The 16,731-nt window shown below is 49.0% G+C and overlaps 1 protein-coding gene across 3 annotated transcripts in view; it reads right to left on the reverse strand.

Moving 5' to 3' along the window:
• The window catches only part of DOK5 (docking protein 5), a 32,803-nt gene extending 20,348 nt beyond the window's left edge, over positions 1-12,455 (reverse strand). Inside the window, exon 1 of one of the 3 annotated variants that reach the window (XM_032127119.1) lies at positions 12,270-12,455. In XM_032127119.1, coding sequence (XP_031983010.1) covers positions 12,270-12,335 — 66 coding nt within the window. In that variant the 5' untranslated portion in view covers positions 12,336-12,455. The remainder of the gene's footprint in view (positions 1-12,269) is intronic. The other 2 variants (XM_032127118.1, XM_032127120.1) reach the window with 2 other exon arrangements.
• Between the last annotated feature and the right edge of the window lie 4,276 nt (positions 12,456-16,731).

Here is a 16,731-nt window from a genome sequence, read left to right on the forward strand (position 1 = left end):
GAGAGTGGATCAGTGGCTGTGTAAAATCAGCAGCAGAGTTGCCCACGTGTTGTCTGCAAAGCCATCCACGCTCTTGGCAACAAGACGATTTCCCTGTCCCAGAATACCCATTCCATGTGTTCTGAGTGAGCCATATTCCCTGCCATCAGCCCATAGTGACTGCATCAATCAAGGCTGGTTTGCATCCAGCTATTTCCTTCTCCTGGGCACTAAAGAAAATCTCAATTTTTCCTTCCCCCCCGAGAACACATTTGGGGAAGGATAAACCTCACTCTTTCCCCTCATTCAGGCTGCATCTCCACCAACAATATTTGACATGAGAGTCATCCACAGCTGCTAATAGGGAATGAGGCTGTAATCTTGTCTCTGATTGCATTCAGAATGCACAATGTTGCTCAGGATTGCAAAGGTTTTTTCAAGTTACAAACCCCAGCTTTGGCACTGGCCAGGACTTGCTGCAAGGCCAGTGCACACAGAAGTGCCTGGCAGATCTTTAGGAACCTGTGCACCTTTAACTCGTGTTAATGCAAGTCACAACAGATTCCTATTGCTCTGAAACATCAGGCATTTTAATCAGTCTTTTCTCTTCAAAAACTCTCCCCTCCCGACTGGAATTACATCAACCAGAAGTGGGATTTTTGTAAATGGTTCAGGCTCAAAGCCATTCCTCCAACCTTAGCTTCAAACACCCAAGAGCTGGATTTGAGCCCACAGACACATTCCCACTTTGACACAGTAATCAGAAGGCAGCTTTGTTCTACATCTTCATTTATTTGGGTCCTTCAGGACTACACAGGATTGATTCCACAGAGAAGATTCACTGCCAAACCCCCCTGAGCAGCTGGAAGTCTGTGACACGTTGTCTGAGCCACGCAGGGAGCTGGGGAGCAACATCTGAGTGCAGACGGCAAAAGAGCTCACCCAGGATCTGCTGACAAGCCAGGGATGGATTCTCTGCTTTGCTGGGTGTCCACGCTGTGCTCTGGGACAGGGAAACACAAGCAGCACTGACAGATTTTGCTCCAAACTGGCCATCAGTCCTTGGCTCGGACAAAGGGGGAAATGCTCCCCCAAACTGCTGCTGGCACAGATCCCAGAGGCACCGGGCTCACTGAAGGGCAGGGAGCAACGTGCTGAGATATTCCAGCCTGATGGAGGATTAGATGGTAAAACAATGTTCAAGGGACACCTGGGAGCTTCCAAGAGCCTTTTCCAGTGAATCACTGCAAGTGTCAATAAAGCAGCAACATCCCCTTCAAACTGCTGATGGACCCAGCAGCTGCAATTCTGGAGTTCAGCAGCTCCTTAATTACAGATCCTGGCCAGGTGATGAAGCAGTGCACCAGTAAAATCCCTCTGGCACAAGATCTTTGGAGGGCTTTGCAAGGACTCTGTGGTTCAGACAGGGCAGGGGAGCCATCTGAAGCAGCACTGAGGACCTCGAGGGGCAGAGACACCCAGGAGGGGGGCACCTGGAGCTAGACAGTGAGAGCTGATAATGGAAAATGTCTTTGAGCAGGCAGGGCTGGGGTTTAGACCTTGCTTATCCCACAGGAATATCACAAGTGTTCTGTAAAGGAGTCATTTCTCTCCCTCCTCTACTCACTGCACACTGGGATGTGCTGCTTAAATGCAACCTAAAAGACATTAAAAGCAAGACTTGAGTCTGCTCTCCCTGCAAAACTGATGAGTTGGACATGGTATCATTAGAGAGAGCATTATCTGAAATATCCTTCCACTTCCAGGCTGGTTTTTTATGGACCTACAGCCTTCAAAGTACAGGTCTGCTGGCTCGTTGGGGTTTTTATAAATCATACACAGACAAGGTTATAATTCAGGGCTGCTTAAGGCCATCAGGGGAGAGAAGAGCCACTCCAAAAGAAGAGCCAAGAAGCATTTCCAGCAGAAACCCTCCCTTGCCAGTGACAGCTGAAAAAAAGCAGCCAGGCTGGAGCTAAGTATCAGATTCAGCTCCTTGAACATCTGCTAAGCTTTGTACACGGGCACAGTTAATTCTGGGCATGAAACTGGATAGGAGAGAATCAGCCTGGGACTGTAACCAGGGAGAAGAAATAGTGAAGGCTTCACTGGAGGTTAAAGCCGGGCTCTGTGCAGGCAGCTCGTGCTGCCAGCAGCTGGATTTGCAGCTGGATGTGCCGTCCTGCCGGGCCAGGCTACGGCACAATCCCGGGGCCCCGGCACAATCCCGGGAATCAGCACCTTTTAGGATTAGGGAGCTGCAGAACAGTTTATAGTGAGTTAGGGTTTGGAATTACTCCTTTGTGTCGCAGAGTACCTGATTTGGTCGCTGGAATTCCACTGGCTATGGGGGGCAAAGGGCATTGACACAGCTCATTAGCAGCTCACGGAGCTCACTAATTAGGACATGGGATGCAAGAGGCTGCTCTGGGTGAGAGTCACAGCTCTGACAAGGACACTCCTGCTGAAGCCAGGGCAGCAGGATGCTCTCCCAGCAGGCACAGGTGGGATCTGCTCCACACTTGGGCTCACTCACAAACTCCGGTTTTCACCCCCCAGAGCACACAATCATTTGCAGAAGCTGCATTTCAGAGCTGGACTTGTAATTTTAAGATTACACCTAAGGAGACCAAAAAAAAAAGGGCAGAAGTTGCACATGAATGGAGCCTTTCTGTCAGTAAAGTGATTTTTCCAGCACTAAGCTGCCAGCATCCAAAGGCAGACACGGGAGAAGGGCTGCAGCTCCTCCATCCTTGAGCAGCTCAGCCAGACCTGCTGCCCACCTGCAAAACTCAGTTCATGATGCTTGTTAGGAGCTGCTTGAGGGTGACAAATGCCCTGCAAGCCCCTCACTCACAGATGGGATAACCGGAATAACTTCCCATCCCTGGCCTGCCGTCATCCCCTGCCATTCACCAATTCTTCACCTGCAAGCTCCAGGAAGCAGCAGAGGTTTTTGTGTAATAAATACAGCTCATGCCATCCCTGCAGACAGCTCCAGGTGTGGAGGTGAGTCCGTGGCACTGTCCTAGCACGAGGTAAATTTATCTCATTCCTTCCACATTTCCCCTTCACTCCTGGCATCAGAGCTCTGCAGCCACAGGTCACTCCCCGGGCTGCTGGGGAGCAGCTTTAAAATCAAAGTGAAAGATTAAAATGAAAGAGCAAATCGTGCTCCCAGCGAGTCACTGCAGGCTGGACTTCACCAAACGCAGTGTTTTGGGAGGAGTGAGGGATTTGCAGCCCATGAAATCGGGGGAAGGAGCACCTGAGAGCTGCAGAAAACAAGGGAAGGAGTTTTCCCAAACTGCTGAACGGGCTGGGCCTGCCTTCAAAGCTGCTCCAGGGAAAATTCCTGGCACTCAGAATGGATTTCCCTTCCCAAGCACTTCAGTGCCTGCTCAGGGAAGGATCCTGCCCCTCTCCCCAGCACACCTGGAGTGATCCTGCCCCTCTGCTCAGCCCCCAGAGGCACAAGGAGGGACAGGCAGCTCCTGTTTATTTGGGTTTTTTTTTTTTCCTTCGAGTTGGAGGAATGGACTAATATTGACTTAAAGAAACACTGAATAAAATGAGGATTCCAGAGCCCATATTTCCCTGGTAGAATTCCCTTTTCCACCAGCTCCTGCAGCTCCCCTGCACTTTTCCAGGCTGATCTCCACATTAGTTCAAATGGACAAACCCAGCTCGTGTGAATTTCTCACATCCCAGCTGTGTAGCACTAATTAAAGACAGAGTTCAGGAGTTCATTCACATTTAGGTAGATCCAACCTCGAGAAAGCTGCATTAAAAATGTCTATAGAAGCTTAGCAGAACAGTCTTAATTTGCACTTCTCCATTTAACAGGGAAGAGCCACTTGTATTTTACCACAGCACCGTGCCAGAAGTCTTCCTCTCCACAGGATGAGTCAATTCAGAACATCACCAAACATCCCCCCTCACCTTCCTGGAGACATTCACAGGAAATTTCCCGTTGCCAAACACAGGGCATTCATTGATAATTCACCAAACACTCCTTGGCAAGTGAAGGGACAATTTAACCTCCTCCATTGACGTTACTGGGGAGAAACACCACTCATTTTACCCTGTTGATCTTCTGAATTGAAACAAGTGACATTATTATCAGTAAAGCAAAAAAAAAACCCACCAATAATCATTTCAACAGCTTGAACTCTCGCTGGTATTTGACAGCACTTGATGAAGTCAGACAAAAAGATAATGGAACAGTCCATCATCTTCCACGGCATTCCTAAAGCTACACAAACACCAAATTAAGATGTCAGTCTCAAATTAAGATGTCAGTCTCAGGAGCAGCCCTTGCATCTGTTACTTTCTTTCAAGTGTTTCCACAGCCACTGCAAAATGTTATTTATCCCTGATCTCACCCCAGGGCAATGCCCATGCACAGCAGCAGGAGAATTTCCTCCACACTGGGAAAGGAACTGACAATGAAAAGACATCAGAATCACCAAAGAGTAAATCTCACCTGTTTATAATTGGGTTTCCTTTCTCTTCCACTGCCTTTACAATCATCCCTGACACATCCTTGCAGGGCTGGTGCTGACACCTCCAGAAATCACTGATTTTTCTACCGAAGGAAGAGCAAATAGGGAAAAGGAGAGAGCCAAGATCTGCAACCAGCAGGTCAGGGAAGTACTTGGGATAAAGGGAAAAGGGTGATGTGGTCAGATTTGCATTAAACTTGTTACAATAAAACATCCTTAGAATAAGATAGCAAATGGGTAAGAGCCGCTTGTTCACTCGTTAATTCAGTTCAGGAAAAAATTTGGAATTGATTGTTTTACTTCACAAACTGAGCCCATCTTCCAAAGAAGAACACAGAAGGTAATTTATCAGAAAACAGGCTGGAAAGCACAAGAAAAGCCATTCCTCCTCCTAAAATGGGCCAGTATCAAACCAGGAAATCATACTCCAAATCATGATCTGTATAATCTTCTGGGGAGAAAAACAGGAATAGTTCTGAGGTTTGTCCTTTTTGGATTTTGGTGGCGTTCTTTGGGAACAAATTAAGACCCTTATTTCTCCAAGCTGTTCCCACAAGTCAAATACTAAAAGAAACAAAACATAATTCCACCATGGGAGCTGCAAAACTTCCTTTTACCTCACCCAGAGCCGGGCTGAGCACCCTGCTCCCCCAAAAAAGGGGTGACACAAGGTGACAGCACCCAAATGACAAACCTTTCTCCAACCCCAATCCCAGAGCTGACCCCATAAAGACACTGGGCTCTCATCCCATTAACTTTGTGCCACAGGGAACCCACAGGGGTCTTGCTTCAGCCCCAGTACCCAGCTGGAGCTGCACGAGGCTTGACTGGCATTTTCTGGGATCCCTCCCCTCACCAGCCCAAGGAGAAAGCTCCAACTTCCCAAGGAATGTTCTGGATCCCATCCCCGCTGCCGCTGACAACTTCTGAGCAGTAAGAAACCTTAATATCTGTGAATATATTCTAACACCTTATCTCGCAGCTTGCTGAAACTCTGAATTTCCAGTGGGCTTAATATCTCACAGGTTGAAGTCGGTGCCTGAGAAATCTGCTCAGTTTTTCCTTGTCTCCAACTTCCAGACTGAAAGGATCTGCATAGGTGAGCAGAGTTTTATTAATAAAGCTGCTTCAAATGTAGATACAGGCAACTCTTCCTTCTCCTTCCCCCAGCCTTACATCATCCTTCTTTCCCATTTTCACAGCTCATGCTCTAAAATCCCCACATTAACTCTCTGGCACATGTACTCAAGCACCAAATCTCTTCCACCATATGGTTCTAGTCCTGCAGATTGTCTCTTCCCCACTCTACCTCTCCTCCCACAGGGTTTCACAGAAACAGAGCGACGCAGAACTTGTCAAAGTACATGTCACTGGCAATGTTCAACACTGATCTCCTCAATGAAGCTGCCACAGGACTCAGTTTAATTAAAATCAAGCACAGCAGACCCTGAGAGCTTGAATTTCTCTGCAGCTTTCCACAATCAAATGTGTCTCCTGAAGTGGACAAGTCCTGAGCTTTATGCCAAAGTTTCTCTGAATTTCTAAGCAGGAGGCAGAAGTTTTCCCATCTAAAACAAGGGTGTGCAGTCAGCACTGATGCTCTGCCTCCTGAGGAACAACCTACAGGACAAAATTGCTGGATCTTCCCAGTGCAGTCCTGCACGTGGCCAGTGTCCAACAGGGAACTCCTCACCCAACACTCAAACACAGGAAAGCGTCCCATCCTCCTCATTTTAGGTGAAATTTTAATGTCAATAAATCACTGATCAAAATGAGAAGCAGGCAGTCTAGAAACCTAAGAATTATTTTTTTTCACTGAGTTTTTTAATCAATCCAGAAATATTTGAGCACTTCAGCATTTCCCAGGAACAAACAACTGGCTGCAGAGTTGTGGCAGTCCCAGCTCCCTCCTGTCACCAGCTGAAGACTGAATTACTACAAATCCCTGCCAGGGGCTGGCCAGGAGTGCCCTAATTCTGTGCTGGAGAACACCCCTGACACCACATTCTTTCCCCCTGATGTGATTAAGAGGTTTTGGGCCAGTCAGGCCCATCCAGCACAGAAACCTGACCCACACAGATCCAATTTCTGTCCTCAACGAGGGTCATGCTAAAGAGGGAACAATTACATTGCTGTAGTTCCAGCAGTCACATCTTCCACAGGAGACACAGCCACTGTTAATTTTGCCTTCCCAAACCTCACAGTGAGTGGGATTTCACTGAATCTGGCTAAGCTGGCTCAGATCAGTGTTAAACCATGTCCAGAACACCACACAAAGGGATGCTCCCCTGGAGTGCCCAGGGCAATCCTGAGCAGGACAGGCTCAATCCCTGTCCCATGCACCCAGTACAGCCTGGAAAGGGCCCTGCAAAGGCAGCAGCTGGAAGGAAAGGGCTCTGGGCTGAGCTCACCTTTGGCCCTTCAAACAGCCCTGCTGCCACATGGAGGGGCACAAGTTTCTCCATCCTCAGCAAAGGTGGTCAAAGCCATAATTGAAGACTCTCCTGCACAAATCTGACCCCATCAGAGGACTGACTTCTCCCCAGGCAGGGCTGCAGGAGTGTTCCAGAGGCTGGACAAGCCACGACTGAACCCCTGCAGGAGGAGGGCTGATCTGTCCTCAGGAACCCGCCAGGGACAAACACCAGAACTGCACTGAAACCCCGCTAACCTCACCTTGGGTGCTCAGATCCTTCTGGAGCCAGCCCCGATTTCCATGGAGGGCCCTCTGCAGCAGCCAGCTGAGGCTGATCATTCCCTGCATAACTCAGAGGGGGCTGCAGAGAGCCCCCAGGGCAGGCTGGGGATTTAATTAGAACTGTTGTTAAACAGACCTCAAGGTGGAAGGGACCTCCTGAGACAAAAACCTGGCAGCAGCACTTCCTTCCCAGCTAAAAAGAATTCCACTCTGCCCCTCAGTTCCCCTCCACGAGCTTTATTCCCTGGCAGACAGACCAAGGAGTCTCTGCATTTTTAGGAACAGACACTTGGCTGTTCGCACGGCTCCATAAGTCAGTGGATCCTCCCAAATGAGGGTTTTTAACAGCCTGCAATGCCTTGATAGTAATGCAAGCTCGTGGGGCAGCCTCCCAGAGCCGCACCCGCAGGATACACCCTCATAAAATCGAGGCAGCCAGAAAATAAATCAGGCTGCCTGCTCGTGATGCCCACCTCTGAGAGCTCCACCCATCAGTCAGGGCTTGGATTATTGTCCTGAGCTGTAAACATCCCGTGTGTCCAGTGAGTGGTGGGATTTGTTTTACACAGCTCAATACTTCCGAAGGCTTTTCTAACAAACAACAGATTGCCAGGACTGTTTAAGTGTTTCTTTGCTGCAACAGCAGCAATCTGTGTATATTGATTCGGCAGCATCTGTTGTCCTCTACTTTTCTTATTTTAATAACCCTCTTTTTTATAAAAGGAAACATTTTGTCTTCTTCCAGAACACAGGCTCACCTGAATTTTAATATTCAAGTTATTTCAGCATCTCCTATCCTGCTTGTATAACCTGTAAGGCTTGGGAAGGCTGCTGCTCCATCTGTGAGAGCCAAAGTTGTCTTAGTCTTGCATCTCCACCATGAAATGAAGACAACCTGAATTAACATGTTGAAAATAGGCAGGGAGCAGAAATAGTTTCAGTTTGAAAGCTGGCTGAAGCAGAAAGCAGCACAACTGCTGCATTTGTTCTGTTTCTAATGAAATAAATAAGTGTGCAAACAACCGCGCCTTTTATTTTTTATCCACAATGCATTCCTTGCTTCAACCCGGGTTTATACTGGATCATGGCACAGACTCTCATATTAAAAGTCTTCTGGAATAAAGACATTTTAAGAGTTATTGACATGACAGATGCAGCTTTGAGGAGCTTGTGACTCAAGGGAAGAGCACACCCGAGCACAAATGGCTGTAGATGGCCCCACAACCACTTTTAAGCCACAAAAGTTTAAAATTTGCTGTCCATCCTGGAATTTCTCCTGGAAGATTGTTCAGTAACAGAATGCACACACAGAGCTTTGAGCCACCTTGTGCCACACCACAGCACACAGAACGAAGCTCACGTGAGTTTAAAAGTGATGCTTCCGAAAAATGGGAATACAATGGAAACACTTGCACAGCAGCCAGGTGTGATCAGAGCAGACAAAGTCTGGCACAAAGCACAGTCATGTTTTATCCCAAGCTGTCTCAGGAAGGTGTTCTATCCCACCTGGAAAGCAGCAGCGTGGAATGGAAGCCAGCACAGCCAAACCCTGTGCTGGGAAGAAAGGAACACCTCTTTTCCAAGCAAACCAGTGAGAACGTTTCTGGAAGCTGATGTTTTCCAGTCAGTCAAGTACTGGCAGAGCCTCCCTCCCCTCCACAAAGCCTCAGGTGCCTTTTCCCTTGTACAGCTCTTCAGGCTCACCAGTGCTACAAACCCCTCTGTTTCAAAGCTTGGCTCCTGTTTTGATTTTCAGTTGGTATTTGAGCACTGAGCTGAGCCAGCCCAACCTAAAGCCAAAGCTCAGGTGTGTTCACATCCACCCACCCCAAAAACAGAAAGACAGGAACAGGCTTTTCCATTTGGGAAACATCTCCCTGATGCGCTCCCCCTCAGAAAGGACACACCTGTACCACAGAACGAGGTGTGATTTGAAAATCCTAAGCACAAAAAAGCCTTTCCAGACAGAGAGAGGCCATAAAGCTTCACATACAGAAATAAAGCCTTGAATCAGCTGAGAGGTGACTGCAAAGCACCGGGTGTCCTCCTTCCCAAAACACAGGTCCTGGTGGTCTCTGACAGAATCCCTCCTCCCAAAGCAAAGCTGGTTTTTTCCTGGTTTAAAGAACTCTGGAAGGTTGTGCTTGTGCCCTGTCAGCAGTTTTCGAGCACACAGCCTCCTGTGTGTCACTGCTAATGACACAACAGACCGACACCATTGGCTGAGGGAATTATTTTTCTCCCTATAAGGATGGAAAGAATCGGGAAGAGTGAGCTTTCTCCTGAATATATTTGGCTCTGCAGAAGACACATGTGATACAAATGTTGCTATGGAAACTATTCTATTAAATAATACTCAATTAAACTTCCACGTTTCAAGTGCGCAGAAAGAGTTCAGGTGCAAAACCAATTAGCCTAAATTCAATTTTGGAATTACAAAGTAGGGCCTTCCAGAATTGTCACGTTCCTTTTAAAAGAGGTTTGGATTTGAGCAAGCTGCTTCTCTGCACCCCTTTCATTCCAAATGTAGCACCTGCACCCCAGTTACTCAGGAAAGTCATTTCTTGAGGTAATTTGTGGCTCCAAGCTCTGCTCCCAGTTCCCTTAGAGATGGAATTACCACAGCGTTACAGAGTCAAAGCCAGAAGCTGCATTCAGCCTGGAGAGACAATGCTCAGATTACAGCTGTGCCACCAGAATACAGGAATGTATCTCAGTGACTCCCACTCACATCCTGTCACACAGGGAGTGCTGAGATCCCTCTCAATTAAACAGGAATCCTACACGGGGCTGGAGTAGGCTCATCTTTCCTGATGTTTTCACAGCATGGGAAAGTTGTCTGAAAGTTACTATTTTATAATCTAAAGTATTTTTTCCCTTCCTACCTGCAGCTCCTGGGTGTCCCACAGCCCTCCCCAGCACAGCCACCAGAAAACAACCTGTTGGCATAAATCCTTCAGCCTCTGAAGGAGCCAAGCCCACATCAGCCACACAGTGAGATTGAATTCAAGCTCTTGCTCAAGCCAGGAGCTCAGCCAGCTGCAGGTGTCACATCACACCTGCAGCCAGGAGGAAGGTGCACCAAGGAGCAGGGACACACTCCAGTCCAGCCTTTAAAGAACTCAGACTGATCATAGTTCCCCAGTTCTGCTCTCAGTCAGGGTGCTGGGCTGTAAGCAGTTTACAGAAAATGCTACAGGAAGAAGCTGCAGCCACATCTGCTCTCGAGTCCTGGGCCAACATTCCAAGCTGGAAACTACCAGGAGAGAAAAGCTTTGCTGCTGGTCAGGCTGGTTATTCCCAACAAATGGAGCAGGGTTTGCCCAGGTCACCTCTCCAGCACCAAATCCAAAGCAGCAGCAGCCAGACTCCAGTACCTCCCAAGGTCCCTCTCAAGCTCGGGAATGCTGTCAGGACAGGAAAATCAGAGCTGAGGGCAGCTCAGGGCTTATCCTCAGCCATGGCACCTCTCTGGGACTCGGCTTGGACTGCTTCACAAAAGCACTTTTCATCACCCCTTCTGTACTTTCCAGCCACTGATAACGATACAAACCTTTGGAACTGGAACAAAATCCAAACTGTCCTTTCAAAGGAAACATTTCACATTTGTTCCATTTCCATGGACTCGGTGTCATTCTCCATTTCTCTATTTTTGCACTCAGCTGTCACAGGCTCATCTCCTAAGAGGGCATCCAACATTTCCTCACCACCAGCACTCTCAGAGAGGTCTGGAAAGCCTTTATAAAGGAAAGGCACCAGCACTGACAGCATTTACAACTATTCCAGAGTTAGATAAGCCTGATTCACATGTTCATTGAGCTTCACTGTTACAGTACGGAAAAACGTATCACAGTCTAATCTTACTCATCCTTTATGCTGGAGCAAACTGAACACTGATATATATTCAGTAATGAAACTGAATCATGACACACCAGTTGTGCCAAATTTACTACAGGTCCTCTCCGAATGACATTACCTCAATCTGTCACAGAATCACACAGTATTACAGGATGACCTGTGCCTGCAAGCGCAGGGATGAGAAATCCAGCCTGATGGAAGACTTTTAAATGCTTTCCTGTTTCCAAAACAGCCGGAGAGATGGAAGTTACCAAAACTGTGGAGAAGTCATTGCCCATGGATACAGCAAGAGATGGGAGCTGTAACTGCAGTGAGGCAGCAAAAGCCTTCAGAGGACCACAGACACTTCACCAAAACGAACAAATTCTGAATTGCCAACCCATCAGTTTGGAATAAACACAATAAATCAGTTTCTTTCCTGTCCTGAGAGGGAGATACACAAATGATAAGGTTTTATACATGCAAAGCGTCCCTCCAGGTGCATCCCCCTGAGCCAGGCTCACTAAGGGACATGGAGCTCTCCAGTCCCATCCCCGGACGGCTCAGGGGAGCAGCAGCCCCTGGACTGGGGGAACAGCCCAGGAATTTCAGAGCTCATTCCAGCCCAGGTACTGCGGGGAACTGCCCTGCCACTCCCGGCACATCCAGCACCTACAGCCGGAACCGGGAACACGCCGTGGCAGCAAAACAACCTGAAAACAACTTTAAATTACACCAGCAGCCAAAGCGGGCTTGGCGAATTTTCATTTCGCGCAACTCAAGCGACGCTAAAAGCCCTGAAGACACCGCAAACCCTCACTCCTCCCAGGCAAGACCTTAAACCCCAACTGGCAGCAGGAACCGCAGCACCTGAGCGGCTCCAGAGCGCTCAGCTCAGCCCTGCCCGGAGCTCTCGGGACCCCCAGTCCCGGGGCACGGCCACCGCCAGCCCCGGTCCCTCCCGGAGCTGCGCTCGGAGCGAAGGGCAGCGCCGGGAGGTGGAGGCAGCGCAGCATCCCCGGCTCCCAGCGGGAGAGAGAGGAGAAAATAAATATATACATACACACCTATACATACTATATATTTAGGCGCCTTCACTCCTCTCTCCCCATCTTTTTGTTTCCTGGCTCCCCTGCGGATGCACCCACCGAGCTCAGTTTGCAAAAAGAGACAAAGGAGCAGCAGGGGAAAAAAAAATAAATAAAAGAGCAAAATGCCCAGCCCCGGGGCAAGCGCCCCCGGGCACTCACCCCCAGCCGCCGGCTCCGGATGCGCACGTAGCCCTGCTTCACGATGTCGTTGAAATTGGAAGCCATCCTTGCCCGGGACAGGCGGCGGCAGCGCCGCTCAGCCCGTCCGCATGGCCGAGCAGCGCCGGAGCCGCGCCCCGGCAGCGACAGCACCGCCCGGGGAGGGACCGCACCGCCCCCCGAGACACCGCACCGCCCCTCCCAACACCCCGCACCGCCCCTCCCAACACCCCGCACCGCCCCCCGAGACACCGCACCTCCCTCCGCACCTCCCTCCCAACACCCCGCACCTCCCTCCCAACACCCCGCACCGCCCCGGGAGGGACCGCACCGCCCCCCGAGAGACCGCACCTCCCTCCGCACCTCCCTCCCAACACCCCGCACCGCCCCTCCGAACACCCCGCACCGCCCCGGGAGGGACAGCCGCACTCCTCGGTACACCCCGCAGCCCCCCTCGGTACAACCCGCCGCGCCCTGCACAGCCCCGCACCGCCCCTCGGAACGATCCGCACCACCCCCGGAGCCACCCTGGGGCGCTCCGCTCCACCCCGCACCTTCCCGCACCAAACCCCGAGCGCCCCGGGCCGGGGCAGAGCTGCCACAGCCCCGTCCGCACTCCCTGTGCCACCCCCGCCTGCTCCATCCCCGCATCCTCGCCAGCCCCCGCTGCCCCGATCCCGCACCCCGCCCTCCATCTGCAGGTGGCTCAGCCGAGAGCACCGTGATCGGCCCCACCGTGCGGGGCCACCTGCCTCTCAGACCTGTGGTTTTTCTCCAGGAAAGTGGCTTTCCCTGGAAGTCTTTCAGATGCCTGAAATGCAGCCAGGATTCTCCGGAATGTCCTCCGAAGGACGGGTAACCCGAGCTGCTGCCCTGTGGCCGTGCCTCACGCCGAGGAAATGTCACACGAGCCTGAGCTGCGTTTTCTGGGCAGCGTGTGGTTGCAGTAAGGACAGGCCTTGCCTGGCACCAGGCCCTGGGGTTGCCTTCTGTGGCTCCCAATTTCTCCTTTCCCAAGAATGTGCAAACACTGCCAAGTACTCCAGAGATCAGGAGAGAGGGGCTCTGGTGACTCCACACGGGTTACCTGCTAGTGCCGTGCTATAAATAACGTGTCCTGGCAAGGGGGACTGCTCATCTCTGCGTAACTTCTTGTATAGAGTCACAGACACAGGAGCCCAAGGTGGTCAGCCAGACAGGTGACTTTGGGAATTATCCTGCTGTGGAAATTACAAATGGGACAGCAAGAAAGGCAGAGCAGGGAAGCAGCACGGAGCACAGAAAGGAGAGCAGCCCCCAGCTGGGCCGAGCGCAGGGCTGTGGGGAAGAGATTGCCCGTGTTTATTTAGTTCACAGAATCACGGAGTCATTTAGGTAGGAAAAGATTATCGAGGCCAAATCCACCTCTGATAGAAGGTTTGAATGTGTGGCTCCCTCATTTTGGGAGCAGCCAGGAATGATGCAGTGGCAGAGTGGTGCTTGCAGCTCTCACTTGAAGAGGTGATTATGCTTTGCAAGGCTTTGCGAGATATTAATTGATAGAGTGGATTTCGGAGGGCTCTCCAGCTGAAGGACTGATTCGCTGAGGATGGAGGAGGCAAGTCTGCAGTCCTCACTTTGGGATCTACACTTCCCGCTCCTTTTCACAGAGCTTTTTTACAGAATGTATAAAATAATGTTTCAGTCAGAAACAGAGGAACCTTTCACTCCCGTGCACCAAAACACACTGGAAATCAGAGAAATATTCTAAGTCTGTAATATGACCTTGAGGCAACAGGTTCAGAGGGATGGAGCAGCTTTCCTACGAGGAAAGGCTGAAAGAGTTGGGATTGTTCAGCCTGGAGAAGAGAAGCTTTGGGGTGACCTCACTGCGGCCTTGCAGTGCCTGAAGGAGCTGCAGGAGAGATGGAGAGAGAGTTTGGTCAAGGGATGGAGGGTCAGGACAAGGGCGAATGGCTTCAAACTGACAGAGAGGACATTTAGATGGAATTTTGGGAAGGAATTGTTCCCTGTGAGGGTGGGCAGGCCCTGGCACAGGGTGCCCAGAGCAGCTGGGGCTGCCCCTGGATCCCTGGCAGTGTCCAAGGCCAGGCTGGATGGGGCTTGGAGCAGCCTGGGACAGTGGGAGGTGTCCCCACCCATGGCAGGGGTGGAACAGGATGAGCTTTAAGATCCCTTCCAGCCCAAACCATTCCATGGAATCCACACACACCAGCTGTATCTGACAAAGCCCAGGCTGTGGAATTACCAAGAAACACACTTTTGTTCAATACTAATGCTGGAAGCATCAAGTGAGTTCTAAACCCAGGATTAAATAATAACAACAATAAACAAAACCAGAGAGTCTTAGCAGGGCTTCAAAGGCATTTGCAGCAGGGAAGAAATAACAGAGCCACTTTAGATGGCTTTTCAGCAAGTTTGGACGTTTCTTCTAATCCCTGGCAGGACCTGCAAACACTCACTGCTGGTTTCATTAGTCACTGGCATATTCCTGCAGGTAAACACGTTCCTGAGAGCTTGGCTAAGCCAAGGTGGATTTAAGCCTGTGCTTATTCTTTGATGAATTAGGATATTAGAGTCTGCTTACATCTTCCCTTTGAACAGCACAAATCCCTTACACACGCCACGCTTCAAAGAGAAAAGGCACTTTAATTCTGTGTGGGCAACATGCTCCAAGAATGTGACAGAAAATCTCATTGTTCAGGTTTTCCACTCGGTGCTATCTCCAGAAAAAAACTTGTTTCCCACTTTTTTAATATGCAAGTGTGTGCCCTGGTTGGTTTGACAGGAGTCCTTTCCTTTCCCTGGGTCTGTTGACTATTAGCCCTCACCACAAGGAAGTGCAGCACTATATTTATCTTTATCTACATTCTAAACTGTCAAAGACCTCCTTAATAAGCTGTCACTGAAATCCTTCTCCTTTTAATGCCAATATTATCACTATTATTTCTTGGGAAGATAAGAGCCAAGGGTCACTTTGAAGCACCAGCCTCTTGTTAATAATTTAATTGGATTATTGTTATATTTTAATCTCATCAGAACTCTCGTGCTGCCCTACGATGAGCTCGTTGCTTTTAGCCCCCTGCAAACACAAATCACTGTCACAAATTTTAACTCAGTTTTTCCCCAAAATGCCATCCTGACATTTTAAAAGGAAGTTACATTCATTTTATTATATCTGCAGCACCTCATCCCCTGTGCCCAGGGTATTATTTCATCACAGCTGAAATCTGCTAAACATCTCTGGGACTTCCCAAGTTAAAGGATAAAAAACTGCTTATTTTCAGGAAGCAATATTTTCCATGGAAGTTATTTCCTGGGACTAGTCAAGCATTTTCTGATTGAAAAAAAAAATAAAATAAATAAAATTTCCCACTTGATCCCCCTGAAATGATTTTCTGGAAATCTGTAGCACACGTCAATATTTTTTTATTAAATGCCCCCCTACCATTTTGCCTCCATAAGGTCAAGATGCCAACATTTTTCCTCTATGATTTTGATATTCCAGAGGAGCTTGGAGATGATAACATCACCATGAAGTGTGCTGACCTTTTCAAGTGCTCTGGGGTTACTGGAATGCAATATTTCAACCACAGGATCTCCATGAAAAGCTGCTGGGCATTCCAGTGTCTAATTTTGTTGTGGTGCGAGGTACATTTTTGACATTTCCTTCTGATTTTTGCAGTGGGAATTGTGAATTTGGATGAGTTCTGGCTGTGAGGAAATGTGACAGATAATGAGTGAAATAAGAGACTGTAATTCTTTATAAAAACTGATGGGTTCTCTCATGTTACTGCAGACATTGAAATCCCTTATTCGCCTTTTGCAAAGTGCTGCCTTGGATCATTTAATTTTGGAAAAAGCCAAAAAAAGAGAAGTTGATCCTGAATTTCTTTCTTTCAGAATGCAGAGATTTGATTAGTTTTGCCTCATAACTGTGGCTTGTTCTCCTCTGGTGCAAACGCTGGATCCACAGCACAGAACTGCTCAGAAATTCCTTCCCCACTAACGTGTCATTGTGCTAATTAATTTTGAGTGAATGAATTCTTCTGAAATTAAGATTTCTCAGGTACTTTTCCCTGCTGTTCCATCTCCTTCTGTACCTCTTCCTTTGTACATCATCCACAATCTGTTCCCAAGAGGCAGGCAATGTCCAGCTCTGTCAGGCTTCAGGCTGAGGAGTTGTGTGTTGGGTCACAGAATTTAGGAAAACCCATAAAATTTGGCATAAATTCGAGCATTCCCTGGTGGAGTGAGGGCAGGACCCTTGGTTAAAACATCCTCGTTCGCTCCAGGGGTTTTTAAATCCATCAGGTAGAAAATTGCATTAGTGGAATGCGTGCAGACCTCCCTGGCAGAATTACTATGCAGATGTCAGTCAGTGCCAAAACATGAAAATTCATGAGACTGAACATTTAACTTACAAAAAAACCCCATCCTAACAGCAGGAACAGCAGAGCTC

The sequence above is a fragment of the Corvus moneduloides genome, chromosome 17 (assembly GCF_009650955.1).
Source record: "Corvus moneduloides isolate bCorMon1 chromosome 17, bCorMon1.pri, whole genome shotgun sequence".
In the NCBI taxonomy this organism is placed as follows: domain Eukaryota; kingdom Metazoa; phylum Chordata; class Aves; order Passeriformes; family Corvidae; genus Corvus; species Corvus moneduloides.